This window comes from Arabidopsis lyrata (assembly GCF_000004255.2).
Source record: "Arabidopsis lyrata subsp. lyrata unplaced genomic scaffold ARALYscaffold_2, whole genome shotgun sequence".
Classification (NCBI taxonomy): domain Eukaryota; kingdom Viridiplantae; phylum Streptophyta; class Magnoliopsida; order Brassicales; family Brassicaceae; genus Arabidopsis; species Arabidopsis lyrata.
The window spans coordinates 14416602-14425506 of NW_003302554.1; the positions used below are offsets into that span (position 1 = coordinate 14416602).

Genomic DNA, 8905 nt, shown 5'->3' on the forward strand with positions numbered 1-8905 from the left:
GAACTAATACTAGTTTATTATAAATTGTTCTACTATTTATTTAGAATCAATGTTTAAAAAAGCCGGCGCTAAACGGACGGTGACCCAACGTCTAGCGTCTAGAACGTTTAATCGGAAGCTACGCGATTTTAGGCCGTTTAAATAGTGTATGCGTTTATAATATAAAAATTCTAAATACGATAGTATAAATAAAAATCATATAAAACTATATATTAAAAAACAAAAAAGTTAAATCGTAAACAAAAATTAGACAAAAACATTTCTTTAATTTATATCAAATAACATATGAATATTTATAAGCATATATATGGAAATAAAACTTTTAAATTTAAATCTAATGTTATAAATTAGACCATTATTTAGTATGGACCAACTTTATAATTCCATGAAAACTAGCATTGGAGCCTCACGATATTAAATTTAAATATAAATCTATGTTACAAAAGTTAAAATAAAATCTATATTATAACTTTTATTTTAACTTTTATTATAACTTTCAAATTTAAAAAAATTTAATTCTATAAATTATTTTAAAATTTTATGGCAATGTTTTAATTTAATGAACAGCCGTTTGGAGGGCTTGCACCATCTAATGGACCATTAGATCTAAAGTAACCAAAACCAAAGACAAACTAGCTACATTGCAAATTTTCACAACATTTCTAAATGGTGTTAGTCAGCCTGGACCAGGACCCCAGGCCCATGTTGCTTGTTTTTCGGCCCAAACATTTCTATGAGCCTCTTACATAAAATATAAGCACTTTTTTCTTTCTTTCTTAGCAGCATAATATAAGCACTTTGAAGCTTAAATATATTGAGTTTGGTGTGATAGTGTGATGTGTTGTCACTTGTCACTACCAATAGTGGTTTGTACTTCCGACGACATTTAACAGTCATTTGTGTCGGTAAACAGAAATTTGTAAAACTAAGCTATCAAAAATAAATGCGACTAAAAATAATTTGTAGCTATCTCTAACCTCTAACATGTTTCTTTCATGTTGTCTGCGGCCATCTTTAATCAATTAGATCGACATAGAATACTTGTTAAGAAAAAAAAAATACAGTACTTATTATTATTACATACAGCCTTCCTTCTCGATCTAACATTTTGTCAGAGTGATACGAAAAATAGATTTTATTTTATATTTGTTCCTAATATGTTTTGGTCACTCAAAACTTATTAACAAAAAAAACTAATTTCCCAAATAAAAATTATAAATAAAATTTTAGCTGCTAGGTATTGATGGACAAGTTTTAGTAAACAAATTTTGATATACCAAAATATAGTATGGACCAACTTTATAATTCCATGAAAACTAGCATTGGAGCCTCACGATGTTGTTATCAAATAAGACCTACTATGATGCAATTATGTAAAACGATCGATGAATCTTGTCTACTTTCAAAATCAGAAAATACTTTACATAAAAAAAAAATTAATCAAATGAGACAAAACGTGAAATAAATAAGTAAAGTTTCACTTTTACTTACAAAAAAGGTTATATAATACACCGGTATTAAAAAAAAAAGTTAGATTATTATATACAAAGGCAAAGATTTGTCGGTAGAGATTTTGAAACAAAACCGGTTTAATCAAAATGGATGAACATTTCTGGTTAAACCATTAACATTAGTGAAGAATCCAACATGTTGATACGGTAGATACGATCTTCGTTTCCCTTCTTCTCTCATTGCTCTGTTTCTCATATATAATTTCTCATGTGCCGATTTTGTTCTCATCTTCTTCTTCTTCTCCGTCTTCGTCGTCTCTTTCCCTTTCTCCGACGACTTCACACCGCTCAATTTCGCCGATGTAGACGACGAAGACGAAGAGCCGTTGCTTAAAAACACAAACGCATCTTTTCCATCACTGTTACTTCTCAAAACAAGATCTCTAAATCTCCATAGTTTTGAAAACCCTGTTGAGTTACTTTTCCGACAAGTCTCCGGTGATGCTTCCTCCACCGTACGATTTGTCCATGAACAGTACGGACCCACCGTCTCTGACTCTTCTTCTTCTTCTTCTTCTTCGGTGGTTGTGGATTCTACGAAGAGTTTCTTGAGAGGTGAACGTAAAGTTTCCTCCTTTGGATCATCGAAGAAAATATTCCGGTTAAACAGAGGATAAACCGGTCGGATCTGACCGCCTTCGAACGCTTCTTCTGCGGTTATCGGTGAATTCTCTGCATTTACACTTGCGAATGAGAACTCTTCTTCTCTTTCTTCTTCATCTTTATCTCTGTTTTCTTCCTCTGTAGAACTAATCTTCAGTTTTGAGCCAAAATCGTCGTTTAGTTCGCCGTAAACTTCTGAAAATCTCTCTTTTCCGGCGAATTTCGACGCCGGAGATGAAGGAGCAACAACTTGCATCTTTTTAATAATCAGATCTTAAACACATAAACATAAAAAGTTTCTCTCTGTTTTTGTCTGAAAGAATCTGAAATAAGAGAGTATTTGTTGAGGTTTGATAAAAATAGGAGAAGCTTTGCTCTCTTTTATATATTTGGTTGGATATTTTAGCTTCTCAATCTCTCAACACCTCTCCTTTTCTTTTTTCTTTTACTATTTTTTTAAAAAATTATTTTCTTTATAATGAAAATATAAAATTATGAAAAACTTAAAATAATTGTCAAAATATCGTCGTTCTTTTTTGGTCAAAGTTAACTAGATAAATCCACAATACATTACTGATGAAATTTTATCCAATCTAATAAAACATATCTAAATAAGTAGTTAATTTTTTTTTGCGTTTGAATGAATTTAGATTCTAGAACATCAAAACTAATTGAAAGCTATTTTGAAATTAGAATGCAACGGTGCCTTTATAGAAATATTACGAACTAAAAAGTTTAAAGTTTGCATATAAAATCTTTGACCAAAAGAATTATATAGACAAAAGAACTAAAGTTAAGCAAAAAAAAAAAGAGAAACACAATTACATATGATGATTGGCTGCACATTTTGGTTTCTGCTGAAAAATATTTCCTCCAAATCTCACAAAATTGAATTAAACACTAACACAAATTAGATTATTTTCGTCTGTCAAAGTTATTACAGAAAAATCTCACCAATTGACCAAGAAAACTAAAAGAAGAAAACAAGACTTTTCTAATGCATTCTCTCGGGACTCGGGTGAAGTAAAAGCGCGTGATGCCGTGATGGGCAATGGAACATGAAAAGAAGCTGACGATAGAATAGTTATCTTAGTTATTCAGAACCACTTGTTCGAGAAGCAAAAAACCGGACTTGTTCATTGCCCTGACATGTGTAATGACGTGGAAGGTGGCTTGAGGTCCACGTGTTGACCTTGGAGATATATGAAGTCTTCGAGAAGCTCACTTGGTTTTATTTTATTGTGTTGTGTGAAGTTGACCTAAAACAATATTATGCCTTTGGTGAATCTTGACCAATGTGGCTATGGTCAACGGGATTAGCAGACTTTCCCTTCCCCTTCGCATGGTCATCGACTGATCATGGTTTATTGGTTTATATGTTTTAAAAAAAAATTTGTATACGGTTCTCAAATTAGTTTAGATATTTTGTGTAGATACTTTTTTGTAACTTTCGATTGTAGATAGTTTTCTAGTTCTCGATTATGCTTTTTATAGATATCTTTTGGATATTTCGAAGGCTTTGGATTTTCGGTCCACACTGGTTTTGTCGGGTTCAAAGATAGTTGTGATAATGTATGTGGTAGACACTAGACAGTGATCTACTAAATACGTACATTACTTTTAAAAATCGAACGTTGTATATAACTTGGATCTAATAAAATTGAAACAAGTAAACCAACCACATTTTAATACAATATTAGATTAGAGAGCAACCACATGAAGTGATAAGAAGTTGGTTTTAATTTTATATTTTTTTTTGATATTTAAAATGATTTGCGCTTAGTTTGATATAAAAAACGGATCTTTGATAGACTCTTTTGTGATCTGAATTCCAATTTCCAAATGTCATATCATTAATTTCTGATAGCTAATACACAAAATTTAACTCCAATAGTTTTCACTTAAATACTATCAAGTATTTTCTAGTGAAGATATTGAAATGTAAAACGATTTCTTTATAAAAAAAATTACAATATATTTATTTTATAATTAAAAGAAAATACAATAGCCTTTGGGAAAAAACCCAAGATCATTCAATGAAATTTAAAAATAATAAAACAGAACTCAGGAAAAAAAAATCAAAATAGATCAACAGTTGTTGGCAGAAACAGAATTTATTTATGACCTTATGGTTTTATGATGCGAGCAAATTTCATAATATTATCCTCCCATCAAATTAGCCACATGTTCGGTCATTAAGTATCCACGTAAATTCGAACAGACCGACCAAAGAGTTATGAGAAGGAAGTGGCAAATAGTGTTAGGCAGTGTATCGTTCCATTTATGGTGGTGTGGCATAAATGGAATTTGTTCGCTGTTGGTTCGTTGGTGACTCACTCTCAATCGTGCACTGTATTAGTATTAAAAATATACACAAAGGAAAATTAGTAGTATCATATTGTTTTACTACTATTCGTAGAAAATGGAACGCATTATTGCATGAAAAGTGTTTCGTGATTGGTTAAAAGGGACATTTAACTTTACCAATAGGTAAAAAATATTAGTATCCTATGCCAAACCGTAAAAGAGACAATTATATTTTGATCCTCATCAATAATTGTATGTACACATTATCCTATACTCCGTTTGAATTACTTATGGATGACATGAGAATTTCACATAAATAATCAAGTGAATATGATTACGTAGTTAACAAAGATGATTAGAGTATTTACTTCATAGAACAAAATACGGTAGTTTACAAGTAATGTAAGTACTAAAAAAAACTGAATACAAGTACTTAAATCTCCTACATAGAGAATAATGCTTGTGTCTAAATTTAAAAATGATTATTTAATGATCAAGAAGATAGTTAGAACTCATGGACATCAAGGATATAATGTCAAAATCGTCCGAATTAAAAATCAAGAAAATTATTCAAGTGTTTATCGCATTTCGGTGGTCCCAAATGATGATGCTAAATTATACAGTTGTTTCTTTTATTTTTCAATATTTAAGAGAAAAAAGTTTAGACTCATACTTGTAAGAAAATAGATTAATCATACTTTTTTGTAGGTTCAACTGGCTAATGTTTAACATACATTACTATATGTTAATTAAATGGTCAATATGGTACCAATTACCAAGATATGAAGCCATAATTAAGACAATTTTTTCGAATAGACCTTATATCTTACTCTCTCCGTTCTTTTATAAGTGATGTTTTATTTAAGAAATTATTTAATTTTTGGTTATTTTTAAACTAAAATATCATTTATTATCTAATCAACTAATAAAAAAATAATCTACAGAATATAAATCGTCAAAATTAATAAAAATATAATTAATTTTGCATTGAAAACATTTTCTATTTAAAAACAAAATTATAAACTTAAAATATTACTTGTTAAATAAAGGAGGGAGTAAATTAAATGGTATAATACTGTATGTACATCAATCATATCACCAAATTGATAGCTAATCTTATCCGAAATTATAATGACAAATCGAGAAAAGCTGTCCCTACTCATGTGGCTTAAATAAAAGTCCATAATCCGACAGATCTTTTACAATAATTTGTTTTCTTTGTTTGTATTTGGTTGAATTCAAGCAAGAGATAATTTGATGATACTCAAAAGGCCAAAGCCGCCGCAAATCCTAGTATGTCTTCAGCAATATTGGCTTTATTTTTTTATTTTATTTTGTCTCTCGGTGTCGTTTTAGGCATTTGGTCTGTACATATTTTCTGATGAGACATCAATTTACAACGAATAAAATTTCTTTGTTTCCTTTTTAGAATTTGACCAATTAATTTACTTTTTAGATGTTAGTTCTCAGAGTCGGTCAATAGGATCTAAGAAATCATTGACTTTTTTCTGTCAACGATAATAATTGACTTTATATGCGTGAGAATCAAGTATTGCATGCACAAGCCTAAATGCCTAATCAATTTTATTTGAGTCAGAATCTACCTATGCAATTTTCTCAATGCTGTTGGACATTTTCCTACTCTATTTGGTCTAGAGTGTTAAAAAAGGCTTGTACATCGTCGTCAAAACTTAAATTTTATTCAAAAATCGCCATTCCTTTGCTTAACTTTCAAAGCCGGAAAAAATAAAAAGCTTTCAAAGCTGAATAATAGTGAATCGATTTGAGAAGTTTAAATTCATTGATTTTTTTTTCCATATGTTATTGATCGTTATTAGATATCACTGTCACTATTATGTCTCTTAGGTAGTTAGATGCTTAGCGTGGAGTTTGAAAACATTACTAGACAAAACAAATGAATGGTAGAACCAGGGCCGGTCCAAAGTGATGAGGTGCTTAAATCATTGTATATTGCTCGAACTAAGGACCTGATACCTACAGAGAGTTAAGTTCTGCCATTACGCTACATGTACGACCATGTTTATCAAACCATATAGATACGGTTTAGTACATTGCTTAATTTGGAGTAAACCGGTCAACCGGTATATGTATTATCACTATAAATAGTGAACCACCTGTAACAGAATCTTCTGTGAGAAATAAAGAACTTTCTTCTTCTTGTTAGATTTCTCACGAACACTAAGATGGTATCAGAGCAATTGCTCCGTTTTCGTCGCAAAATCCTTCGATTCTTCGAGTTTTCTTCAGATTAAGCTCGCAGATCACTTCGTTTTCATCTTCTCCACCTTCGATTTCATCCATTCCACCATTTTTTTTTCTTTGATTTCTTTGTTCTCCGATCAAAATCCGGTGAATACGATGGTTTCCGTTCATAATCTACGGCGTCGTACGGTGCGATCGCGTCGATCAGCTGAAAGATCGTCAGTTCCTCGTGAAACAAGTCCGATTCCACAGATTTCTCCTCCGCTGGTTCATAATCCTCCGATTCCACCTCCGGTAACTTCGCACTCTCCGATTAATTACACAGATCTATATTCACCTTATTATCTTACGAGTGCCGATAATCCGGGAAGTGTAATCATCACAGAGGTTCTTGATGGACCGAATTATTCTACTTGGACTATAGCTATGTCTGTTGCTCTTGATGCAAAGAACAAATTGGTGTTTGTTGATGGATCTTTATCTCGACCTTTGGATACGGATCCTAGCTTCAGATATTGGTCAAGATGCAATAGCATGGTTAAGTCTTGGATCTTGAATACTGTTAGTAAGCAGATTTATAAGAGTATCCTTCGTTTCTGTGATGCATCTGCGATATGGAAAGATTTGATGACTCGGTTTCATATTACTAATCTTCCACGTTCTTATCAACTCACTCAACAAATATGGACGCTGCAACAAGGATCGATGAATTTATCTGATTACTATACAACATTGAAAACTCTGTGGGATGATCTTGATGGTGCAAATTGCCTTGGCACTTGTCATAATTGCAAATGTTGTGGGATAATGGATAAGAGCAATGATCATGCCAAGATAATCAAGTTTCTAGCTGGTTTGAATGACTCTTATGCAACTATTTGCAGTCAAATCATTATGAAGAAGACAGTTCCTGATCTTGCTGAAATCTATAACCTCTTGGATCAGGATCACAGCCAACGTAACATTGGTCCAGTCTCTTCTAATGCTTCGACCTTCAATGTTGCTCTTTCCTCTTCAGATTAGGCTTCTATCAATGCTGCTCACTCCTCTTATCACACAAATCCACGACAGCCTAAGGTACAATGCTCTCACTGTGGATATTTGGGACATACTGTTGACAAATGCTACAAAGTCCATGGATTCCAGTGGGATTTAAACATAAAAATAAAACTCACTCTGCTCCGGACACCACAGCTCCTAAACCAATTGTAGCTAATCTTGCTATCACTGAACAAGCTGCTACTACTGGACCAAATAACATTGTTGAGCTTGTTGGAGGAATGTCTAAGAGTCAGATACAAGACGTTATTGTCTATTTCAGTACTCAGTTGCAGCCAAGTTCTGCACCTCTACCTCTTGCAGTTCCTGAATCAAGTGCTGTGGCATCAAGCTCCACTAGTGCTGTTAATGATTCTGCTCCAACTGGTATTGCTTTTTCTTTCTCTACACTATGCTTTATTGGTATTTTGACAGCCACTGGGAATGTTTTGAGATCTCAAACATGGATAATGGATAGTGGTGCTACTCATCATGTCTCTCATGACAAGAGTATATTCACCACTCTATCTACTGAATTGAGTTCTTCTGTTACACTTCCTACTGGTATTAATGTCAAGATTGCAGGTGTTGGAGTTGTAAAGATCAATCAATATATTACACTCACTAATGTGTTATACATACCTGAGTTTAGACTGAACTTGATGAGTATCAGTCAACTAACCAGAGATATGAAATCACGAGTGTATTTTGATGAAGATGACTGTGTGATACAGGATCGTACCAAGGGATGGAAGATTGGGCAAGGTAAGCAGATTGCGGGTCTCTATGTGCTAGACGTTGATGCAATTCTGCTGGATTCACCTATTAATGTCAATAATTCTTTCTGTTCTTCGGTTATTGTTGATGCTGCCTTGTGGCATAATAGACTAGGACATCCTTCCTATTCTAAGATTGATACTCTACAAAATGTACTTGGTATACATAAAAGGAATAAAGATGATGTTTCCCACTGTGAGATTTGTCAGCTTGCTAAACAAAAACATTTGCCATTTGTTTCACAAAACAATATGTCTTCAATGCCATTTGATTTGATTCATATTGATACTTGGGGACCATTCTCTATTCCTTCGGTTGATGGTTACAGATATTTTCTGACTATTGTTGATGACAATACTCAAGCTACATGGGTTTATATGATGAAGACCAAAGATGAAGTTTTGAGAATCTTTCCAGAGTTCTTGCAAATGATTGAGACGCAGTTT

General features: G+C 32.7%; 1 protein-coding gene across 1 annotated transcript; it reads right to left on the bottom strand.

The window, feature by feature from the left end:
* Positions 1–1376: 1376 nt before the first annotated feature.
* Positions 1377–2523, bottom strand: LOC9324842. The gene has a single exon (XM_021010244.1). It carries the CDS (start codon positions 2368–2370, stop codon positions 1594–1596), a length of 777 nt encoding a protein of 258 aa, XP_020865903.1. The 5' UTR covers positions 2371–2523; the 3' UTR covers positions 1377–1593.
* Positions 2524–8905: the final 6382 nt, after the last annotated feature.

What these genes read in the sequence shown, in the direction of transcription:
- LOC9324842 (XM_021010244.1), bottom strand. Translation starts at nt 2,370, where the DNA reads ATGCAAGTTGTTGCTCCTTCATCTCCGGCGTCGAAATTCGCCGGAAAA.